The sequence below is a fragment of the Diabrotica virgifera genome, chromosome 3 (assembly GCF_917563875.1).
Source record: "Diabrotica virgifera virgifera chromosome 3, PGI_DIABVI_V3a".
NCBI classification, from domain to species: Eukaryota; Metazoa; Arthropoda; class Insecta; order Coleoptera; family Chrysomelidae; genus Diabrotica; species Diabrotica virgifera.
Window position 1 is genome coordinate 18,023,648 of NC_065445.1, and position 26,549 is coordinate 18,050,196.

At 32.5% G+C, this 26,549-nt stretch overlaps 1 protein-coding gene across 2 annotated transcripts in view; it reads right to left on the bottom strand.

The window, feature by feature from the left end:
- LOC114328743 (speckle targeted PIP5K1A-regulated poly(A) polymerase) overlaps positions 1 to 26,549 on the bottom strand; it is a 79,131-nt gene that overhangs the window by 26,584 nt on the left and 25,998 nt on the right. For both annotated transcript variants that reach the window (XM_028277698.2, XM_028277706.2), the window contains exons 3-5: positions 24,130 to 24,418; positions 22,164 to 22,479; positions 15,983 to 16,122 (exon numbers count right to left, since the gene is read on the bottom strand). In XM_028277698.2, the coding sequence (XP_028133499.2) occupies positions 15,983 to 16,122; positions 22,164 to 22,479; positions 24,130 to 24,418 (745 nt within the window). The remainder of the gene's footprint in view (positions 1 to 15,982; positions 16,123 to 22,163; positions 22,480 to 24,129; positions 24,419 to 26,549) is intronic.

Sequence of the window (26,549 nt, forward strand, 5' to 3'; positions counted from 1 at the left end):
ATAACAGATCTGATAGCATAGCCAATAGCCAAACCCTCGCTAAAACAAAGGAATCAGGGTCAGGGTTGATGAAGTGAAGCAAAAATCGTGAAACTCGACTAGTGAAAATCGTGTAAAGTCGGCAAATGCTTAATAAACCGTCCTTGAATGGTTACGAGTCTGCGCAGTAACGAAAACTGTGTTACTGCGCATAATTATTCGCTATCGCGCATGCGCGTAACCATTCAAGAACGGTTGGTGACTGGCTAATATTTATACCTTACTAATATTTTCAGGGGATTCCCCTATATTTTACTTTAGTGTAAATGAGTACTTAACTTGAGACTCTTCCAATGATGTTTATGTTATCATTATGGTATGTTATGATTAGGAATGTAAGTATAGAGGTATAGATTACAAATATCCGAGGATTTCTCTTTCTTTGCAAAGTAATTTTTAAACAATACAGGGAAGTATTAAGTAAATTTTAATAAAAATGTATTAAAAATAATACTGAAAATTTTTAATGGTAAAACTCGTAAGATTTCGTACTTGATTCGTGTAATCGTGTAAAATAGGAAAAAATCGTGTAATTACACGATAATTCGTGAAATATGGCAACCTTGATCAGGGTTGCCCTTGCCAGATGAAGTGAAAGTGACGCAAAAAATCGTGAACGTGAAACTCGACTACTGAAAATCGTGTAAGGTCGGAAAATGCTTAATAAACCGTCCTTGAATGGTTACGAGTATGCGCAGTAACAAAAAATGTGTTACTGCGCATAAATTATTCGTTATTGTGCATGCGCATAACCATTCAAGAACGGTTATGTGACTGGTTGCGGTTAGAAAAAACCTTTTAAAAACCATAAAAATGTAATAAAGACCAAATCCAAGAAAGAAACTTTATTCTTATTTTGAAAAGACAGATACAATTTTGTATTACAAAAATAGTCGTACATCCATAACGCTTGTCACATCATCCATATCAATCAACAAATTTACATACCATGCAAAATTTGGACCTTTTTTACTTGGCTGGAGCCACTTCCACTCTTTTTCCCAGTATTTTTGATATATCTGTTTATAATTAACACCTTTTAGTTTCTTTTCATTTTCATGGGTACTCACACTGCCTACGTCATCTAAATCTTGCATTTGCACATCACTATCAATTCCACTATTATCATGCAGATATTTTAGAAACAATGAGAACAAAAAGTGAACCATGAATCGAAAATGGTGACTGGCTAATATTTATACCCTCCTAATATTTTCATTGGATTTCCCTATATATTTGACTTTTCCATGTTCAAAAGTTAAGTACTTATGCCGACTTAATATAAAATAATTATGCCGAAGTAATATAATTATTCCAAACAATTCAAATTTTATTTAATAAATATAGAGCCAGCCAAATGATCAGGAACAAAGTGCCACCTCAACCATTAAGAAACAATTAAGTGTTATTATATTTCGGGGAATAGGTACATACCTATCTAGGTCATATTAAAAAAGTTTAAGTCATCTGCTGTTTGAAATATTTAGATAAGACAACTTTGAGACCCTGATCTTTTTATTTAGTTCCCTGAGTGGCTAAATGGATTAAGTTCCCAGCCAAAGAAAACCCATCACACAACAATAAATTATCTTTTATTATGTTATTTTAAACTTTTACAGCACTTAACTTCCAAGACTCTTCCAATAATGTTTATGTTATCATTATGGTATGTTATGATTAGGTATGAAAGTATAGATTACAAATTTTAGCCGATTTCTCTTTCTTTGCTAAGTAATTTTTAAGGAATACAGGGAAGTATTAAGTGAATTTTAATACAAAAGTATTAAAAATACTACTGAAAATGTTTAATGGTAAAAATCGTAAGATTTCGTACTTGATTCGTGTAATCGTGTAAATAAGAACAAATCGTGTAATTACACGATAATTCGTGTAATATGGCAACCCAGGGAGCAATAATTGCTCCGGAATAAAAGTATTAATTTTACCGCCAAAGTAATAATGACACCACCGCTATCTTTCGAAGTTGGAAGTAAGCATCTATGTGACATTTTTCATGGTAAAAGTATAGGGTATTTGGAGTTAATTTAACAAGATAACTGTATATATAGTTTAGCTCTCCAGGCCTAGAAGGCCCATGGCTTGGTTTACTATTCCTTTCCAATCTCTCCTATTTGCTGCTTTATTTTTCCAATTTGTGATTTTCAGTTCTTCTATGTCTTTTTCAACATCTTTCTTCCATCTGGTTTTCGGTCTACCTTTCTTCTTCTTTCCTCCTATTCCTCCCGTTAGTATTTTTTTTGGGAAGTCTCGTGTTTGGCATCCTTTGGATATGTCCCAACCATCTCAGTCTTTGTGATTTTACGATCCCTACTATGTTTGGTTCACCATACATCCTCTCCAATTCCACATTTGGTCTTCTTATCCACATTCCATTCCATATCTTTCCGCCAAATATTTTTCTTAGGACTTTTCTTTCCCATACTTTAAGCATGACTTGCTCGGATTTGTTCATCGTCCATGTTTCACTGGCATACAAGACTATAGGTCTTATCACTGTCTTGTATATTCTTATCTTAGCCCCTCTAGATATGTTCTTATTTCTCAATAAGTTGTTTAGAGCAAAGATACAACGATTACCAGCCATAATTCTCGCTTGGATTTCTTCTTTTATATTTGGTCTCCTAGTGAATTTCGCTCCTAGATATTGGAATCTCTCTACTTCCTCGAATTTATATATTTTTGCCTCTGTGTTTATTGTCAGGTATTGTCCTTGTGTGTATTCTCGTTTTGTCCATTCCATATATTTAGTCTTTTCTTCGTTTATGTATATCCCTTTCTTTCTTCCTATCGCCTCTAGTCTTTTTAGTATTTCTTGTAATTCTTGTTTGCTTCTGGCTATCATTACTATGTCATCAGCGAATGCCAAGCATTGGTGTTTTCGTTGGTATACAAGTCCTGTCCTGTTAATTTCGGCTTCTCTGATGACTATTTCAAGAAGGATACTAAACAACAGTGATGACAGTGGGTCTCCTTGCCGTACCCCTTCACCGACCCTAAACTTATCTGTTTCCTTTCCATTTATTTTAACCCTGTTCTCTGTTTCTCTGAGTGTAACTTTTACCATCTTTATTAATTTTTTACTAATTCCAATTTCACATAGTGCTTTGTATATTTCTTTTCGCTTAACTCTGTCAAAAGCTTGTTTAAAGTCAATGAATAGGGCCATTGTAGATTTTCCGTATTCGTAGCTTTCCGCTTGTATCTCACGCAGCAGGAAAATTTGATCCACCGTGCTGCGTCCTCTTCTGAATCCACATTGATATTCTCCTATGTCATTATCTATCTTTTGTGTTATCTTGTCTTTTATATGTACTGCAAGTATTTTATATGCAACGTTTAGTAGGGCTACTCCCCTGTAATTATGGCATAAACTTTTGTCGCCTTTTTTGTGAATTGGACACAGTGTGGCTTCAGTCCATTCTTTTGGTATGTGTTCTTGTTCCCAAATTTCTTTTATCAGCTTTTCCAAATGCTTAATTAGTACTGGTCCTCCATATTTAAACATTTCAGCTGTTATTTCATCCTTACCTGGGCTCTTGTTTTTCTTTAGTTTTTCTATTATTTCTTTTATTTCTTTTTCATTAGGCGGTCTTTCCTGCATTTCTTCTTGATCAATATTTTCATTCGGTCCTTCTTCTTCTTCTTCTGCATATTCTGTTGTGGGAATTTCATTTAGAAGCTCTTCGAAGTATTCTCTCCATCTGCTCAGTATTTCTTCGTCGCTTACTAAATTCCTTCCATTTTTGCTTTTGTAGTGTACAGGTTTTCTTTGGAACCCCTTTTTCTCATTTTTTACTCCTTGATATAAGTTCCTGACTTCTCCATTTTTATAGTTTTCTTCTATGCATTTCAATTTATCTTCGTTGTACTTTCTTTTCTTTACTCTTATGATTCTTTTAGTTCGTTTTCTTTGTTCGTTGTATTGTATCTCCATCTCTGGTGTTTTCACTTGCATCATTTTGAGTCTTAACTTATTTCTTTCATCCAGTTCTATTTTACATTCTTCATCAAACCATTCTTTGAATCCATCTTTTATATTTCTATTACTGACTTGCGCTGCTTTGGTCATACATACTTTTATTTGCGTCCATTTTTGTTCGATGTTTTCATTTTCTGCAATATTTTCCAGTTCTCTAGTGACTAGTCTTTCATATTTACTTTGTTCTTCTTCTGACAGTAGTCTAATAGGTTTAGTTACTTTGTACCTTTTTTTCTGTTGATTTCTAAGAACTGGTATAACCTGTTTAAGTTGTATTCCGACTATAAAGTGATCTGTGTCTGCATCCGGTCCTCTATATGTTCTTATGTTCTTTATACATTTTTCCATGTCTTTTTCGATGAGCACATGATCTATTTGATTTATGGTTTTTCCATCTGGTGATCTCCATGTTCCTTGATATATTCTTTTGTGTTGAAAGTACGTGCTCATAACGATCATGTTTTTTTCTTTTGCAAAATCTATTAAGAGGTGACCATTTTCATTCGTTGTTTCATGCAGACTATATTTTCCTATGGTGGGTGTGTATATTTCTTCTTTTCCTATTTTGGCATTAGCATCACCTAGTACTATTTTTATATCGTATTTGGGAATATTTTCGAATACTGTATCTATTTGACTGTAGAAGTCTTCCTTTATCTCTATGTTTTTCTCTTCAGTCGGTGCATGTATGTTTATAAATGTTATTTTTTGGTATTTTCCTCTTATTCTTAGTATGCATATTCTCTCTGAAATTGGTTTAAAGTCAACGATTAGATCTTTCAGCTTTTTGTTTACTACAAATCCTGTGCCTAACATTCTATTTTCGCCTCCGCTATTGAAAAATAAATAGTCATTTATTTCCATTGAGTTTTGGCCTAGTTGTTTCGTTTCTTGTAGTGCTACTATTTCGAATTTATATTTTTTACATTCATCTACTAGGTGTTTCAGTTTTCCTTCTTCGTATGTTCCTCTTACATTCCATGTTCCTACTAATATATGTTCTTTTATGGGCTGCTTTTCATTAATAATCTGTACATTTTGTCTATTTCGTGTACCTGTACTTTGCCATGTCATCTCCGTTATTTCAGTCTGCTTTCGTTGTATTGCTAGTTTTTTGGTTGTATATTTTTCTCTTTTATGAGTTGTTGTTGGTTGTTATTCCATGTCCATATTTCACCATTAATGATTAGCTTCTGGTATCCTATTTTTACATTTTTTCCATTATGCCTCTCTACCATAGCCTTGCTTCTAATTTCTTTCTGAATAATTCTTTCTTCTTTTGACATATCATCATTAATATAGATTCTTTCGTCCTTTTTGGTTTTTAATTTACTTTTATTTTTCATTACTTCTATTTTGTTTTTCACGCTGTTGAGTTCCACTATGACAGTATTTTCTCCTATTTTCCTTGCTCCATTTACATCTACTGAAACTTGTAGCTCTTTTTCCATAAAATTCTCCATAGCCCCTCGTAAAACTTTCTGATCATTTGTATCAATTTTTATTCCTTGTATTATTACATTTCTTCTCTTTCTTTCTCTTTCCAATTTCTCTATTTTTTCATTTGCTATACTAATTTCTTTTTCTAATTGACCTATTTGTTTTATAGCTTTTTCGTTTGTTTCTCGCAGCTTTTTTATTTCATCTTTGTAGCCGCTTTGTTGATCTTTCAGTTCTTTAATTTCATTCTTTAGTTGTGTGATTTCGTCTCCAGATCTATATTGTTCTTTTTTTATGTCTTTTATATCCATTGCTAATTCCCTCATCATTTTCATCATTTGTTCCATTCCACTTATGTTATCTTCATCTGTTTTTTGTGATGTTCTAGCTGTTATTTTTGATTTTTTGCTGGGATGTTCCTCCTCTTCCCTTCTCCTTTTCATTTCATCATCTAATTCGCTATCTGAACTCATTGTTCTTAATTCCTAGTTATTTTTCGTGCTAGAGTTATTAGTCAATGCGTCACGGGTGAAGTTTCGTGGAGAACTCTACTCACAGTTCAAATTCCCACCCGCACCCGCGCTAGCCGTTACTAATTTTCCAGCACTTTTATTCCTAGGTAAAAATCAAAATCAAAATCCGGCCCTGGTTATCTGTTTATAATAAAATTAATTATATTATAATAAAGTTTTCTACTTACAGCTGATTCTGTTTATTAATATGCTTTATTTTCCTGTAGAAATACACCATTCACAATATTGTTTTGTTTCCACCTACTGCAAAAACCTGCTTTGTTTATATTCGATATCACACAAGTTTTTATCACTTTACACAAGAATTTAATTCCTTATCGTTGGAATTACTTTTTTCCGATTTTTTCACTGTATAATTAGTTAACTAATTAGGTTGTTTATTTATGTACCTACATATATTGGTTTATAGTTACACTGCACTTTTGTATAACACAATTGTTTTATTGCTATATCTGCCCGAGAATCGAGTTAAGATACGAGCTAAACACGTGTGTTCTATTCGCTGGTCAGCGACCGAATCCCTAGAGATAACTGTAATTATGCATTTTGTGAGTTGTGTCACTTTTTTTCCGGATGAGCGACATGAGCCTAGAATTGCAAAAGCATGTGCCAACTTCGTGAAAATGAAAAAGATTTTATGCAGCAAAGATTTGACATTGGCCCTCAGAATAAGACTAATTAAATGTTATGTACACAGTGTGGTTTACTATGGAGCGGAATCATGGACATTAAATCGAAATGCAATAAATCGACTTAATGCGTTTGAAATGTGGACATTTAGAATAGTGTTAAGGATTTCATAGATAGATAGTCACGAATATAGAAGTGTTAAGGAGAATAGGTAGAGAGGGAAATTGAAAACACAATAAAAGAAGGGAAATTGCAATATCTCGGACATGTGATGAGAGGCGAAAGATATTAGTCTGGGCTGATTATCGGAGAATAGGCCATTTTTGGGAAAAGTTATTTACCAGCAATTTTATTGCTGGAATCGAATTGTAAGATCCTATTTATTAATAATATAGGTATGCAAAGTCCTCAGATAGTGTGCTACTTTTTTTATAAACAAAATGGCGCCCGAAAATCGTGTTTTTTTCAATTATTGCTCTATAACTCCGAAGATTTTAACTTTACAACAAAAACACCCAAATAAAAATTCACCGTGATTAAATTCTGCATAGAGATGTGTTTTTCCCGATCTGCTCCGACGAAAATTTTCCTCGGAAAATGCGGGTTTTCCCAATAAAATCTTTAACTTTCAAATAAAGTTTTAGATAAGTAATTATTTACCAATAATTAAATAATTTGGTGACTTAAAAGCCTTCTTGGTTTAGATTATAGTTCCAGAAGCTGATAAAAATTAAACGAATATTTTAGCAACAATTCAATTGTTAATTAATAATTTACAGTCGCAATAATAACTAAAATAATTATGATACACTGATTAAACTTTGAAATCTTATAAAGATGAGATGCCTATTTAACATTTTGTCGACAAAATATAAATATTTTATTTTTTTGCATAATCTTTAAATGTTAAAAAAAATAGTTATAAACAAATTAACGTTTCTCAGAAAGTTTTTATTATATTATAATTTTAAGAAATAGCTAAAATGCGCATTTCAAATATCTTGAAAATGAATGCCTTAAAACTTTTTTGCAGCCATTTGCAAAAAAGTTATGAAACAGCGAAGTAAACATACGATTACTACGGTATTTATAATTTTTTTTAATTCTTTCAAAGCGTAGAAGTGAGTTTAAAGTACAAGCTAATTATTTATAAAAAAATATCGATTATCAGTTTAATGGTTATATTTTAATTAAAGATTATAAATATATTTTTTTGTAATTTACACGCGCGAAAGTAGAATAATACAGTACCGTAGCTACCCGCCCACATACACAACTCGCGCGAGTTTAAGCGTGTCAGTCGCTTCGAGTGAACATTTTATCTCCGGCTTTGTATCAAGCCTACTTTCGTGCTAAAAATTACAAAAAAAGTATTTTTAATCTTTGATTAAAATATAACCATTGCACTAATTTTTGACATTCTTTGTGAGTAATTAGATTGTACCATAGACTCACTTTTAAGCTTTAAAACAATTAAAACAAATTATAAACAACGGAGAATTCGTATATTTACTTTGCTGTTTCATAACTTTTTTGCAAATGGTTGGAAATTTTTTTTAAAACATTCATTTTCAAGACCTATGAAATGCGCATTTTAAGTATTTTTTAAAATTAGAATATAATAAACAATTTCTGAGAAATGTTAATTTGTTTATAACAATTTTTTTTGAAACATTTAAAGATTATGCAAAAAAAATGAAAAATTTATATTTTGTCGACAAAATATTAAATAGGCATCACACCTTTATATTCTTTCTAAGCTTGATCAATGTCTCATGATTATTTTGGTTGTTATTGCGACTATAAATTGTTAATTTACAATTGAATTGTTGCTAAAATATTCGTTTCATTTTCACCGGCTTCTGAATTTATAATCTATAACAAGAAAGCTTTTATTTCACCAAGCTATATAATTATTGGTAAATTACTGGCCCAAAAAATTTATTTGAAAATTCGATATTTTGTTGGGAAAACCCACATTTTCCGAGGAAAATTTTCGTCGGAGCAAATCGGGAAAAATATGTCTCTATGCAGAATTAAATTGGGGTGAATTTTTATTTGAGTGTCTTTTGTGTAAAGTTAAAATCTTCGGAGTTATAGAGCAATAATTGAAAAAAATACGATTTGTCGGCGCCATTTTGTTTATAAAAAAAGTAGCACACTATATACGGACTTTGCATACCTATATTAATAATATATAGGATCTTATAATTCGATTCCAGCAATAAAATTGCTGGTAAATAACCTTTCTTTGTACTTTACTAATTAGACCAGCGTATTATACCTATTTTTTTTTCAAAATTTAAAGATTATGCAAAAAAAAGAAAAATTTATATTTTGTCGATAAAATATTAAATAAACATCTCATCTTTATAATCTTTATAAGTTTGATCAATGTATCATGATTATTTTGGTTATTATTGCGATCGTAATTTGTTAATTAACAATTGAATTGTTGCTAAAATATTCGTTTAATTTTCACCGGCTTCTGGAATTACAATCTATACCAAGAAAGCTTTGATGTCACTAAGTTATTTAATTATTGATTAATAATTACTTACCTAAAACTTTATTTGAAAATTAGAGTTTTTGTTAGGAAAACCCGCATTTTCCGAGGAAAATTTTCGTCGGAGCAAATCGTGAAAAACATATCTCTATGCAGAATTTAATTGCGGTGAATTTTTATTAAGGTGTTTTTGTTGTAAAGTTAAAATCTTCGGAGTTATAGAGCAATAATTGAAAAAAATACGATTTGTCGGCGCCATTTTGTTTATAAAAAAAGTAGCACACTATCTGCGGACTTTGCATACCTATATTATTAATATATAGGATCTTATAATTCGATTCCAGCAATAAAATTGCTGGTAAATAACTTTTCCATGAATTTTGCTAATTAGCCCAGAGTATATATCATCTTCGTCCTCTTTATAAGCAATTCTGCTTGTTCATTGGCGGATTGATACCTCTATGGAAGGTTGTCACTCCATCTTTTGCGCGGTCGGCCGATACTTCTTCTGCCGATTGGTGATTTATCTCTTGCTATTTGGACCACACGCGTCTCCCCTAGTCTGGTTATGTGGTTACTCCATTCTTTTTTTCTATTTAGTGTCCATTCGTTTATACACTGTACATTACATTGTCTTCTAATGTGTTCACTCCTCTTTCGATCTCTCAGCGTATTTATTGTAGCCTGTAATTCTTCTCAGTACTCTCATCTCTGTCGTTTCCAGCAGTCTTTGTGTTGTGGCTGTCTCGGGCCTTGTTTTTGATACATATCGAGGGTTTAGTGTCAAACAACGTTATCTACATTTTTTGTGAAATTGAGATATATCTATAATCGAGTTCACCGTTTTCGACTTCATTTAGTAACAAAAACCTGTATCTCTATCTGCAGCAGATTACAAAATACATTAAACGTTAACTACCAATTGTGAAAAAATTGTTCATGTCAAAAACATCTAAGAGGTGATAACGTTATTGCACAGTGAATTTCGTGATACATCAAAAACAGTTATCGACTGTTAACGTTTATTGACACTAATATTTTAAGTTGTAATTGTAGACAGCGTTATTATTATAAATCGTATGTGTTTGAAAAACGTCATTTTGATACGGGATAGCTAAATACATTAATTTGTTTATTTTCGATATTGTTCGATTCTACCATCTGATTACTCATTACATGATAAAAATAATCTGATTACTCATTACATTTTTTATTTTTGTCGAAGTTAAAAGAAAACATATATGTTATTTTCTTATTGCCGGTTACGTATATATTTGTCGTAATTATTTAATATTTTGATTTTGTCAGTGTTTAACAGAAAAATGTCCAGTCGTAGCACAAAACTTTGTATGACACGAAGCACTAGCGGGTCGTGGATCTTCTGAGGTAGCCTCTTGCCTTACAAATACAATGAAAAGTGAAGTTACTGGGAAAGACTTCGCTCTTATGTCTGAAAGTTGTTCGGGCCAAAATGTTTCTGTTTGCTGTTGAAACACTAAATATTTCAAAAATCGACCAGTTATTTTTTGAGCCCGGATATTCCCAAATGGAACGTGATATTATGGTCCATGCCCATATCGAAAACGCTAGTAAGGGCTTGGAAATTTATGATCCATCGGGATGGTATATGTACAGTGATTAAAATGGCTTTAAAGAAATCAAAATACGAAGTAGTTGAAATAGATCAGGAAGACATTTTGAATTTTAAAGAACTTCAAATTCAAATGCTTAAAAACAAAAAAACTGACATTGAAGGAAATGTTGTCAAATGGTTGAACATAGTTTGGCTACAATATACATATTATAAAAGAAGACACTGCACACAGTTATTTCAAATATAATTTTAAATCAGACAACTTTACCAAATTAAAAATACAGAGAAGGCAACTTCGAACATTTTCAATTAACACACTTGTGCCAAGAAGAAAATATGACAAACCGTTAACGATTAATAATAAAAAGTTAAAAGGTTTAGTAGAACTCTGTGAGCAAAAATTAAACACCAATAGCAATATCACTTCTTTTACTAGAATCTTCAAGGAAGGGGTGATGATCATAATGAAAATGTTTCAGAAGATGAAGACGTTTAAAGATGGTACCTATAAGTATTTAGACATTTCATAAGTTTAATATTTGTATGTTATTAGAAAAATAAAGTTTTTTATTTAAATACACTTATAACATTTTTTATAATACAGGGTTAGTGCTGCATTGGATATCCTGAAAATTTTGAAAATATCAGCGAATTTAAGTTAAAGGATATCCTGAAAAAAGGGGGAAATATCAATGAAATTTTCTCGACATTTTAGGGAAATTACATTTTTAGATTTTCACCCAGCAGTGCTAACCCTGTAGTAAAACTATTATTATCAAGTGCGACGTTAACGGTTACAAAAAATATATATCGGTAATATCAAAAAGCATTATCAGGTCATTATTACGAAAAAAATTCTATTTTCTTCTCTGTAGAATAACAATAACCTGTAATAATTTTTACCATATGTCAAAGAAACCATAATAATACTATATAAATTTACAGATTTCTATTGTAATGTATTTTGCCTCCGTAATCACAAATTTGTTGGCCGATATTACGTTTCAAAACAGTTTTTCGCATTTTCTGCCACTTTATGTTTTTGTAGTTAACGTTGTTTGATACTAAACCCTCGATATGTCATTATTGGTCTTACACTGGCTTTTGTAAATTATTGACTTCATATGTGTTAATATGTCGGTTTCGCCATATAGTGTTATTAAGGCATCCTGCCAGTCTATTTGCTTTTTGTACTCATAGGCGTAACCAGGGGGGGGTTTTGGGGGTTGTAACCCCCCCATTGGGATGTACTTTGAGCTCTATACGCTTAACACCATAGCCCTCAGAGACCGTCCAGTAGTTGTAACCCCCCCCTTTCAGGTAGTTGTAACCCCCCCCCCCCTTAGGATCATCCTGGTTACGCCTATGTTTGTACTTGATTTCTCACTTCTTTGACCCGGTGTCTGTAACTAGACAATGTAATAATTCCAAGGTATTTTATTTTCATTACTTGTTCAATACTGATGCCACCTTGAGAATCCTAATTCCAGGAACAATAGAAGGTAGGAGAAGCGCAGGAAGAAGACGCGTTTCCTGGTTGAAGAACCTGAGAGAATGGTTTGGTTGCAGCTCAACCTCAAGGCAACTGTTCGGAGCAGATGCCTCGAAGGTCAAAATAGCCATGATGATTGCCAACCTTCGTCGCGGAGATGACACTTAAAGAAGAAGAAGCAAGTTTTGTTTTATCGTGTTTTTTAACTAACTTAATACGTTTCGAGGTAAAATGTTTATTTTTCAACATAAAAAACACATTTTCAGGCGGTTTCTCTAATTACAACTCATGTACTGCTGAACCGCCAGCAATTGCACGCAGCTTGCTCGCAGCGTGCACGCGACTTAAGACTCAAATGTACAGCTGGTTCCTAAAAAAACTGATACGACTCTTAAAGCGTATTTTGTAGAAAATTGAGCAGTGTATTTTGAAGGACAAAATTTGTTATTTACATACTGTCACTGTCACTGCCAAATCTTAAAATTTGTCAGATAACTTATTCTATTCAACCTCAAAAAATGGCTCCACATGCTAGCAAAAGAACTAAAAGCAAGAATTGTAACGAAATTAGAAGATGTTTGGTCACTATCTGCCATAGCGAACCATTTTAACGTAAGCAGAACAACAGTTTTAAAACAATTCTTACTTTAATATATTGTTCAGTTAAGTCGTTTGTTTTATTTCTTAATGATATTAAAAATAATAACAACAACCCTATTTTATGTAAAAACTATCATTTATATACTCTTTATAAAATGCAGGAATTCAAAATAATGTCAAAATTTAGACCTTAATAATTATTACAATTTATGAATTAAGGTGATACAGTAGCGATCAACAGGTAGCCAAAACGCGTTCCAAGATTGCGGCTGTAATTTTGAATATTTTTTCGAGATATTTGGCACACGTATTCGTAATATAATAAAGAATGACGATACACAGCCCAATTTGAAAAATATATTAATATGTGGAAATTACTCTGTAATTAAATACAATATTAAAAAAACGAGCCTGTACCGCCATTAAGAAGAACAAAAAAATACACTTTCTTCAAATAAACTTTTTTATCCGATGCCTAGATTTTGTGTCATTTTGGAACTACTAATGAAATAAAAAATTTTAGTAGTTCCAAAATGACACAAAATCTAGGCATCGGATAAAAAAGTTTACTTGAAGAAAGTGTATTTTTTTGTTCTTCTTGATGGCGGTACAGGCTCGTTTTTTTAATATTGTATTTAATTACAGAGTAATTTCCACATATTAATATATTTTTCAAATTGGGCTCTGTACCGCCATTCTTTATTATATTACGAATACGTGTGCCAAATAACTCGAAAAAATATTCAAAATTACAGCCGCAATCTTGGAACGCGTTTTCGCTACCTGTTGATCGCTACTGTTTCCTCTTAACATGTAATCAGCTGTTTGTTGTTTGTTTGTTTATTTTATTATTTGTCTGTCATTAAATATAATATACTGTCAGACCAGTCACAATTTGATTGGCCGGTATTTAATACACTGCTCAAATTGATCAAATCTTACTAAGAGTCGTATCAGTTTTTTTAGGTACCAGCTGTACATCGAGCCTAACATATCAAAAACATAAAAAATATTTTTACGCTTTTCTTTAGTTACGAGTGACTAAAATTAAAAATATAAAAAAAATCAACCAAAAAGCAAACAATAAAAAAAATTCAAACTCGAAGGATTATTCGAAAAAAACTGTTAGACGGATTAAATACAAAAATCTCACACATTCGTTACAAAATTGAAAAAAATCTAATACATTCGTTAAAGTTTATTCTATGAAGACGCGCCCCCCCCCCACGCTTTTCTTTAACGAATGTGTTAAATTTTTTCAATTTTGTAACGAATGTGTGAGAGTTTTGTATTTAATCCGTCTTAACAGTCTTTTTCGAATAATCCTTCGAGTTTGAATTTTATTTTTATTCTTTGCTTTTTAGTTGATTTTTTATATTTTTAATTTTAGTCACTCGTCACTAAAGAATGGCGTTTCTTAAAAAAATATATATTTTTTTATTTTTTACCTTTTAGTCTTACACTTTTCAAACATTAAAATATATCGTCATGTTTATTAAAATATATCTATGTATAAAACATATGATGTACAAACATGAAAAGTAGTCGGAATCAGCAAAAAATTGAAATTTTATTATTTATTTATGAAGCATAACGTACACAATTAACGTAAAAAGTGAAATTATGTATATTTCATATAATTAGCTACAATCTGTAAAAGCTTCAAGTTTCTTCATTGTAAAAAAAGAATGTGTGTGTACTTTGTACGCACGTAAGAAGTTATACTTCTATTATATGATTTCAACGAAATAAATATAAGTTTATTTGTATTTTATTAAATTAATAAACTACTTTTGACATTACCACTTTCAAAATTTTTTTATTAAAATAACAGCAAAAATAAAAAAAAAAGGATAACAATCGTCCGTGTCAGGATTTGAACCCGGGACCTTCGCGTTATGTAGTCGAATGCTCTACCAATTACCCATCAGGGTTTTGTTTTTACGGCTTCTGGGACGTAATTACAAACGACGTTGACAAATAGATCAAGTGAAGTATTAAATATAAAAATGTTTAAAATACTTATTATCTTACTCCCAAGGAAGACAAATCCAAAGACACAAAAATTATAATAAATATATTTACTAAAAACACTAATATATTATTTTCAAACCTTAGTTGCCCTGATACATACATAACTTGGATGATTTAGAAACTAACAACATACTGTCGGTGTGCGCATGCGCCAGGGAATGTAAAAATTCACCCTCGTGTCTAAAGAAGTATTACTTCAAAAACAAGAGAATTTAAGCATTTTCCATTAAAATCGTGTTTTTTTATTTAAACAATACATAAAATTTTTTTTATTGACTATTCGTGTATTGTTCCCGCTATTGCATAGCGCACCCTCAGTAATATAAGGGCTCAACTCAAAATTTGTGGTAACTGTGATTTTAAGTGATAACGGCATAAAATTAAATTCTCTACCGGTTGGCCCTGAAAGAGAGAGAAAAGAACATAAATGGCTGGGCTGGGTAGCTATATTTGTGCCTCTCTCTCACTCTCCCCGCCCGCCTCTCGTTTTTACTGCTACAAGGTAGCAACCAGTAACATGTCTTTCTATGACGAAAATCCCGGCGAGTTTGTGTTTTAACATTTTGTATTATATAGAACAGTTTTTAGTTGAGCCGTTATATTATGCAAAATATAATAAATATATGGGTCTAATTCATAATAGATCGTTATTTTGTATAAATAGTGACATGGTATTAATAATATAAGGGATCAAACTTAAACAATTCCTTATTTCTGTTATGTTTTTTGTACTATATGGGCATTTGAAAGTATTTTTTTTTTCATTACATTATTTATATTATTATTTTTTTTCATTGCTATTTATAGTGTAATTATCAAATAACAACAAATTTCACATTTGTAACTTAAATAATAAGCATGTTATTTGAAAAAATAGCTGTAATGTTGGAAACCAAAATCTTTAAACGCGATTGCCCAACAATCTACTTTTTTGGATTGTGCCTCTTTATTACTAAGGGTGCGATATGTCTGCAAATTTTAATTCATTTGCATTGAAGAAAAGGCAGTCAAATTAACGTCTAAAGATTTGACACAAACGATTGAACTAAAGAAAAGCGTTTAATAAAAATAACAGAATATTTTGTTGGATTTGTTGTTAACTACAAGAACTTACCGGAGGGCTTTTCTCTTTTTCCTCCTGCTTTAACTTTATGCCTCGTTGTGGATATCTCATCGCCAAATATTACGTACTTACAAGTAGTGCACTCGTACTCAGCAAACTTATCCAGTCGACTTTGTGGTTGTTTGGAATGTCTAAAAATTAAAAACTGACAATGAAAAACTATAAAAAAATATGCTCGATTTTGAAAATGAAAGAAAGTAATAATTGTTCGAACCATTTAAATATTGCATTAATTTTAGTTGTCTGTTTGATGCACACCCTGTATTCAAAAAACTGTTGGATTAAGAGGTTCAAAGTATTGAGTAATGGATATTTTTTGGTTGATCATAATATAAACACCCACACATTCTTCCACTTACAGAGGACTACACGTACGATTTATTTTGTTTTGATAATACATAATTATTCAGAGAAATCATGTCATGTTGTTATCCAGCCGAGGTGATTTAATGAATAAACAAAACTTTGCCATAGAAATTAATCAGTGGTGATAATGTGGGGATGAGTCAATGGTCAATGATTAATGAGTTTGAATTAAGAAGTGGAAGATGATTTGTCCCTGACTGGTCATGTTCCGTACAGCTTAATAAAAACACTTTTTTAATTATTTTCGTTGTTAGATTCATTAGAAATATTATGTTGTTTTCGTTATTCATTTTTGTGCGACATTTTTTATACTTTAATTTAGAAGCTGATTTAGATAAATAGCCAATTGGGTGGATAGAAAACGATGGCGAGCGAAATGTGGGATGCGTAGGATACCGTAGGAACTAGGAACCCCACTGCTTATACAGGGTGTCCAGAAACTCTACCAACAAACGAAGACAGGAGAATCCTCAGATAATTTTAAGACAATTTAACCAAATTCACCTAGTCCGAAAATGCTTCCTAAGGGAGCTAGAGCTCTTTTAAGATGGAGTCTTGTAATTAGTTTTTCTTAAATGCCTCTAGAACCATTTTAGCTAGAAAAACTAAAATTGGTGCGCATATTTATCTTCCAGAGATACATCGATTCCATATATTGCGAATTTCTAGTACCGGACATACGCGCCCGTTTTGGGTAGAGCTATGGTTATTTTATCGCATAACTTTTTTGTCTTTAACTTTTAAGCATTTTTAACTCTGGATTATTAAATTGCGAGGTATTCTAGTACTAAAAGGTACTCTTGCTTTAAGTCGGTAGGACAAACAGTTTTCTATAAAAATCAATTTGAAAATTTTTCGTTTTTTGAATTTGAAAAAAAATTAAATTTTTTTTCAAAAATAAACGGTGTATTTTGCCAACTTAAAGCAAGATAAGTAACTTTTAGTACTAAAATACCTCATAATTTAATAATCTAGTGTCAAAAATGCTTAAACATTAAAGACAAAAAAGTTATGCGATAAAATAACCGTTGACCTATCCAAAACGGACCCCTATGATCGGTACTAGAAATTCGCAATTAATGAAATCGATTGATCTCTGGAATATAACTAAACGTACCAGTTTTCGTTTCTCTAAATCGTTTTTTTTTGACATTGTTTTTTTCAAATTCACAAAACGAAAAATTTTCAAATCGATTTTTCTAGAAAATGGTATATGATATCGACTTAAAGCAATAATACCTTTTAGTACTACAATAGTGTACAATTTAATAATATAGAGTCAAAAATGCTTAAACATTATATACAAAAAAGTTATGCGATAAAATAACCGTTGCCCCACCCAAAACGGACGCCTTTGACAGGTACTAAAAATTGGCAATAGATGTAATCGATTTACCTCTGGAAGATAAATTTGCGTACCAATTTTCGTTTTTCTAAATAGAAGCGTTCTGGAGGTATTGAAGAAAAACTAATTATAAGACGCCATCTTCAAATAGCTCTAGCTCCCTTAGGAAGCATTTTCGGACTAAGTGAATTGGGTTAAATTGTCTTAAAATTATTTGAGAAGTCTCCTGTCTTCGTTTGTCGGTAGAGTTTCTGGACACCCTGTATATTTAAATAAATAGAAGTTTTTTGATAAAGAGACTTATCTTGTTTATTTTCGAACCTGGGGTAGTTGTTGTAACGGGTAGTTTTCAAGCAGTGCCCCACAGTAATCGATTTCATCTATGTTGTTTGTAGGGATTTTTGCGACTTTCATGCATTTCGTTTTCTTTCAATTCATCTTTATTCCATAGATGTTACATTTGTCATTTAGATCTTCATTTAGATACTACATATTTACGCTACAGTACTACCATATTTCTAAGACACTTAGCTAAAATATTCAGCTCAGTGGAATGCTACAGCGGGAAACCAACTTCCTAACACCCAGTTCTTCATGTAGGATCTTTTGGATCGAGGTCTTTGAAATGCCCAAAGATGCCTCTATCTCCCGGTATGTTACACGACGGTCAACCTTAATTAGCTGACAAACCGCATCAATATTTTGCTGTGTGACTGCTGTTTTGGGTGAACCTGGTCTGGATTCGTCAGACTGGAGTGACCACGTTGAAATTCTCAATACCAGTGGGAAATAGTTGACTGATGTGATGATTCATTCCCAAACACAGAAACCATTCCAGCAAGACATTTCTGTTGGGATAATCCTCTCCGAAAATTGTAAAAATTATTATTCGAAAATGTTTTAGGCTAAGATCCATTTTTCGACGGACTTGCTAATTTCAAAAATTCACTGTATCTACACGACTTATTGTATCGCAATGAAACTCTGGATTTATGTCAACAGAATATTGAACCATTGAGAAACTTGGAAATGGACGATAATGGGGAAATTAACGGCACTGAAAAATTCAAATAGTACTTAGGATTCATACTCTCAACGAATGGGACCACCGAGCAAGAGATAACCAACAGATTAGCACAGACAAGAAGATGTATTAAACAAATGAACGGGGTATTGTAACAAGTTATTAAAAATACAAAGAAGAGAATATGTAACACCTTGGTACGTAGTATAATGACCTATGGAGCAGAGAATTGGGTAATAAACAAATGAAACAGATCCAAAATTACAGCCACTGAAATGGAGTTCATGAGAAGAAGCTGCAGAGTAACACGAACATGGACGTATAAACACATGTATTTATACGTCCATGAACACGAATATATCGCATTAGAAATGAGGAGACAAAACGAAGAATGTCGCTAGAACAAGACATCCTCAGCTACATCGAAGAAAAACGTTTAATTTGGTATGGACATGTGAGAAGAGCAGATCGTACAAGATGGATATCCAAGATTTCGGATTGGAGCCCAATAGGAAAGAGAAGAAGAGGTAGACCCCGAAGATCATGGAGGAATGAAGTGGACGTGGCTATGGAAAGAAGAGGCCTTAGAGACGGATAATGGCAGAACAGAAACGACTGGATACGTTGGTTGAAATAAAGAAGGCTGCGACAGCTGTAAAAATCCTTACATAGATAGATAGAATATTGAGGTTACATTTGTGTCGGAAAATTTTAGTGATGGCGCCCTCTAAGCGGCTATATGCAAAACTAAAAAGAAAAACCTCGTAATACATAAAATAAAACTAAGTGCGGCTTCATTAGAGCTATTACAGGTCTCCTTCCGCTGGAATTATATATTTCGGCGGTAGCCTTTATGACCATCCTGAGACTCAAAGCAAACAATACTTGGACGCCGAATTATGTATTGAATAGCCACACAAACACTACTGGGACTATACTTGAGGAATCCATTTTTATGATGAACTCAGATATGACACCAGAACTAATCTTCACTGAGAAGATTAACACAATTATACCATCGAGAGAACAAAAAGTCCCAAATATTAATGGTGACTTAATATGGTTCACTGATGAATCTAAAACTGCCCATGCATTGTACTGGATCAGGAGTCTTTGGACAAACATGCAACTATGCTTCTTTTCATGAGCATTTTTCATGAGCAAAAAAGGTAAGTCCGTGATAATACACATTTATAACATTTATTCTAACATGACATTTTAGTTAAATCTGACAGTTGTCAAATTTTATTTGCAATTTGGCATAAAAACAAATCAATTGTGTTTATTGCATTTATTAAATGGTATTTTCTTTAATTTGTATAGTCTTATAAATTGTACAGATTATATTCGTAGATATATTATATAATTCGTAAATATTTTTTTTTCGATTATAGCGCCATCTATTGACAACTGGAATAAATGTTATAAATGTCACCGACTTAATGTAATCACCGACGTGCGTTTTTTTCTGTCACATACAATTTAATGCGTTAAAAAGAAATCGAAAAACTGTGACGCACTGAAAGATGCTCATGAGAAAAAAAATATAATAAATCTTACAGCCTAGGTCAATATACAACGGTGTTCCAAGTTGAAGTTTTTGCTTTGATGGACTGCATTAATGAAATCATTGATGAAGACCATAAAGCTAAGAGAATCAACATTTACACAGATAGCCAATAAGCTATTCTGGCTGTAAATAACCCTCTCACCAAATCAAAACTGGTGAAAAACTGCACAGATCTCCTCAACAACCTGGCAAAAGACAATAAAGTGTCCATAATATGGGTGCCGGGTCATTAGTCCTGTCGCCAGGGGGGGTACAACGGCCTCGTTAATTCAGATGGACTTACCCAAGTTTTTTTTATGTATTTTGACCCGTAGAACACGAATTTTTTGGGTAACAGTTGATCCGGATGTCGATAAGATTGTTATAGACCAAGAACTTGAGGAATCAAATAACAGCGATTTTTGGCAAAACAAAACAATATTTTGTATTTTTTGGGTCATTTTAAGCAAAAAATATTTCTACAAGTTTTTTAGTAGGATGCACAGTTTTCGAGATAAACGCGGTTGAACTTTCAAAAAATCGAAAAACTGCAATTTTTAAACCCGAATAACTTTTGATTAAAAAATAAAATAGCAATTCTGCTTAGCGCCTTTGAAAGTTCAAGTCAAATTATGTCGGTTTTGATTATTTGCATTGCTAAAAATTTATTGTGTTATTGTTAAACAAAGCTACAAACAACTAGTGCGTGAGTGATGTTTCTATGATTTCTCATTTAAAATCGAACGAGTAGGTAGAATAGGTACTAGTGCAATCAAGACTATTTCTACGTTACATGCGGTAAAACGCATGTAAAAGCACGGGAAACCCTACGTGTTTATAGCTTTGTTAAACAATAAAAAAATAAATTTTTACCAATGCAAATAATCAAAACCGATATAATTTGACTTAAACTTTCAAATGCGGTAAGCAGACTTGCTATTTTATTTTTTAATCAAAAGTTATTCGGGTTCAGAAATTGCAATTTTTCGATTTTTTTAAAGTTCAACCGCGTTTATCTCGAAAACTGTGCATCCTACGAAAAAACTTGTAGAAATATTTTTTACTTAAAATGGCCCAAAAAATACAAAATATTGTTTTGTTTTGCCAAAAATCGCTGTTATTTGATTCCTCAAGTTCTTGGTCTATAACAATCTTATCGACATCCGGATCAACTGTTACCCAAAAAATTCGTGTTCTACGGGTCAAAATACATAAAAAAAACTTGAGTAAGTCCATCTGAATTAACGAGGCCGTTGTACCCCCCCTGGCGACAGGACTACATGAAGGGGTGCATGGGAACAAAAAAGCAGATATGTATGTGAAACAAGGCCCGAGAGAAACTTTGAAGGCCCAGGACCTTTCTGTGGCATCACTAAAGATGCTACTAAAAACGAGGTTCAGAAATGGCTGATAAGGAATCATCAAAAGAAATAGAGAACCACTGAAGACTAAAAAATTAATCCAGAATATTGATAAAAAAAACTCTCGAACAGTTTGATGAACCTCAATAAACGAGAGATCAAAACGGTCACTGAAATGGTGACTGGACATTGCCGTTTAAGAAATCACCTATACAAACTAGGTAAGGTGAATGAACCATGGTGCAGAAAGTGCGAAATGGAGGAAGATACTGTCATACACATATTATGCCATTGCAGTGTGCTAGGTGATGTAAGGCAGAAATTCACTGGTCAAATGAGGTTTGAACCAGAAGAGATCCTAAAACTACCAATAAGAAAACTGTTGGCCTTCGTTGAGGCCACAGAACTTATTAGAGTTTAAGGAGAAGAACAGGGTGTGGTTGTGTGGTACAAAGGTCTTATGACCAAGTGCCAGAGACTAATGAGTCTCGCCTTAGTTAAGAAGAAGAAGAAAACTAAGTACTTACCGTTGTTCAGGTTTTTTGAAATGTTTGTCCCAATCATTTTCGTCTCTCAGGTGTACACTGCAAGGTTCGCATAAATATTTATACTTTGGCGTCTTAATTTGAGAAGATTTCTGATGGCGTTCTGACAAAATGTGGTTCTTCACATCGGCTCTGTCCATTTTAATGTAAACATTACATGCCTCACAACCAAAATGTGTGTCCTTATCCTTAAAGTATTTAATATGTTCGGCGTATCTGTTTGGAATAAAATCTGCTGGGGTGCCCGTTGGAGGAAAGGGAAAAGTCCGTACAAACATATGCTCAACTTCGGCCGCGGCTAAAAACAAAAAAAAAATAAATCATCATCATTCTCTTTGCCTTATCCCTATGCGAAGTCGGCTTCCCTAATTGCATTTCTCCACACAATTCTATCTTGGGTCATATAAATGTTAATCCCCTTTACCAACATGTCCTGCCTTATCGTCTCCCCCCAGGTCTTCTTTGGTCTTCTTCTCCTACTGCACTTCAGCTATTCCTTCGTATTGGGTGATTAACGTCTCGACGTTGAACATGACCAAACCATCTTAACCTATGCTCTCTCATTTTGGCATCAATTGGTGCCACACCTAGACTTCCCCTAATAGACTCATTCTATCCTTTTTTGTAACTCCACTCATCCATCTAAGCATTCTCATTTCCGCCACATGTATTCGTTGTTCCTCTTTCTTTTTCACTGCCCAACATTCAGTTCCGTACATGATAGCCGGTCTTATGGCTGTTTTATAGAATTTTCCCTTCAGCTTCATTGGAATTTTTCTGTCACAACACACCACTCGCTTCCTTCCACTTCATCCATCCAGCCCTAATTCTACTGCATGCATCTCCATCTATTTCTCCATTACTCTGTAATACTGATCCTAGATAGGTACTTAAAACTATTGCTTTTCACAATCATTTCACCATCCAAAGTTACCATTTTGTTTGTTGTAATTTCATATTTAAATGAACATTCCAAATACTCTGTTTTTGTCCTGCTAAGTTTTAAGGGGCTATCCTAGTGTAAAAGTACGAAATTAATATACTCTTTTGAGAATTTCTAAAATAAAAAGTACTGTACCAATTGTTTTGAAAAGCGTGAGCATTTATTATAAAAAGAAATTCTTACATGAAAAACAATTTTCATAAAAAAAAGTATTGAAAATTAAACGATTTATGCGCCATCTACTGGCACCGTGAACATAAAAACAGCTCCACTGCTGCAGTGAATGGGACTAATAGAGATCCTGAAACATAAAATTTCAAAGTTATTATTGAAACATAAGTTATTTTCTATAATACCATCAACTAAGGGGTTTTTTGATCGGATAAAAAAGTCAATTTGGCAGTTTTTGAAATTGAAAATGTTTTAGCTAATTTAAAAAAAAATTTCGACTCTTCGTCATTTTTCCAAATTTTAATATTTTTCAAAAATTCTATTTGATGGTATACGAAAAAACTTATATTTCAATAATCACTTTGAAATTTTATGTTTCAGGATCTCTCTTAGTCCCAATCACTGCAGCAGTGAGGCAATGTTTTTATTTTCACGGTGCCAGTAGATGGCGCATAAATCGTTTAATTTTCAATATTTTTTTATGAAAACTGTTTTACTTCTTTTTATAATAAATGCTCATGCAAATTTTCAAAACAATTGGTACAGTACTTTTTATTTTAGAAATTCCCAAAAATAGTATATGAATATCGTACTTTTACACTAGCCCCTAAGGGGATAGCCCCTAAGTCTATATATTTTTTGTCTTTATGGCTATATGCAAAACTGAAAAGACCCGTAATACAAGTTCTTTACGCGCTGAGCTGGCCACCAGCCGTCTTACACTATCGACCAAGAAACGCAGATGCGCCCAATACTCCACTAGGAGTGATGGTCCAAGAGAGAGAGAGGGAGAATACAAGTTCTAGGAAAATTCTTAACACTATTATACTTTACCTTCATTTCCTGAAGTCGATTTGCTTTTCTCCCTTCGTTCCCTAGGTTTTTTCTCAGGATTATCTTTTGCTGGAGAATCTTTCGGTTTTAATTTATCAGTATTTATTCCGTACATACTTAAATGGTGTTCCATCAAATAATATTCAGATAACTTTTGACTCTTAAATAAATCCAATATGATATTCTTATGCATTCTCCCCTGTACGTGCTCAATTAAATTTTTGTGTTGTACGGTTGTACAGCATAGTCGACACTCGAGAGAGCCAAGTGTTTTTGGTGTGAAGTATACCTACAAACAATAAGACTGATTAAAAAATCTCTTGTACCTGACTGATTCACTTGGTGAAACCAAACTAGGAACGAAAACGAAAATATCAGACATTGTTAAAATCATTTATTTCTGCTGAATGAGTTCTCATAGCAAGACAGAGTCAAACTAGTTTTTGCATTAGTAAAATACTAGAGTTATTGTTTTTCTGTTAACAGTTGTTTTTAATATATTATATTCAGATACTAAAAAATATTAAATTATGTATGTTTATTTTAATATGTTTAGAATTTTTTTTTAAACTTTCTTTAAAAAAAAGAATGTGTGTGTACTTTGTACGCACGTAAGAAGTTATACTTCTATTATATGCTTTCAACGAAATAAATATATTTTCAACAGGTTATTTGTATTTAAAGATTAAACTAATTTTTACTTACTACTTTCCAAAAATTTTTGTTTAAACAATACTAAAATAAAAAAAAGTTAGATAACACACGGAATCGAACCGGCGACCTCTCGATCTCCGGTCGAACGCGCTACCACCGAGCTAAACTACCTTTGCTTTGACAGCTTACAAGATTTTTCATACATACTGACAAATAATTTAATAGACCAAGAAGTGAGGTACAGTTGAGTCCGCGAGTCTTTACCCGTGCGTCATTAATACCTGGTGAGATAAAACACATACTTTTTATTTAGCATCATTCTCTTCCACGCATGAAATTAATGACAAACCAGCTGCCGCCTGTTATTAAGTAGAAACACATGTTATTTTTATGAACGATTTAGACTCAGTGTATTGAAAAGAGATAGGTACAAAGAAAGACGATTGGGGATGTCTTCACATATTTTAAGTACAATTTATGACGTTTTGGTTTGTTTACTTTTGTGGCTGTCAGTTTGTTGAATTTTTTGCTGTTATTTTGTCGAATTTTTGTATTTTGAAGTTTTTTATAGTATACAAACAGTTGTTTTCACAACTAATTTTATATTGTAGTTAAAAATTTTGTGATAAGTTTATGTTATTTTAAGATAAATTTTGACGACGTACAAAGCTAACCTCATTGTTGACACAGTTGAATGCTTGTGTTTAAGGTTCCGCCAAAGTGAATAAAATAACAAAAAGAAAATATGTTATTGTATTTTTTTATAAATTGTTTATTTATTTATTAATCAATGATAATAAAATAATTTATTAAGCTACTTCAAATGTAGCTGTAATTATGCACCAAAATTTTAAAGCAAAACTTAAATTTGACATTCTATTTATTTGATAACGTCAAATTTTATAATAAGCCGTGATCGGAATAATATCCATTTGCCGTTGCGTTTAGTAAATTTCCGACTTATTTCGTATGCTTTAAATCAGGGGTCACCAATTGGCGGACCGCATCCGGACCGTGGGCTAGTTTTATGCGGATCGCCATTACATTCAGAATATAGTGTTTGGTAATTTTGAAAATATTTGGCCATGAAATTGTGTACTATGTTTGGCTCAACTTAAATGTGCGAGCCGCTTTTTCAAGAATGATCTTGCCAAAAATGCTAAAAACATATTTTAAAGGGCAAAAAGGTGATGTTTTGAATTAATAAAACAATTTCTGTCCAAAAATTTCACCCTGCACACTTCTGATTTGTTTATAGAGGATATTTTTTAACAAGAATCCGTAAAGAAACCGAATCAGAACAACCAAACACGGGTAGCGTTAAATCCGGACCCCGGAAGTGTCATAGTTTCGAAACGGACCCTCAGGGAAACTAAATGGTGACCCCTGCTTTAAATGATGACGCACGGGTAAAGACTCGCGGACTCAACTGTATAAAAATACTTTAAAATTGAAAGTAAATATACTTACTATTATCATAAAATATTTTATTTCCGAGAAAGACAAATCCAAAGACACAAAAATTAAAAATTATAATAAATAATATGTACATTTACTAAAAACACTAATATATTCTTTTAATGACTTATTTGCGCTGAGACATACGTAATTTGAAAGATTAGCAACGAACTACATACTGTCTGTCTGCGCATGCGCCAGGCAAGTATAAAATTTCACCCTCGATCGTAAAGAAGTATAACTTCAAAAATTTAAAACGAGTGGTTTTACAGGAAAAAGTAACAATAAAGGAGTGGTATATAGAGAAG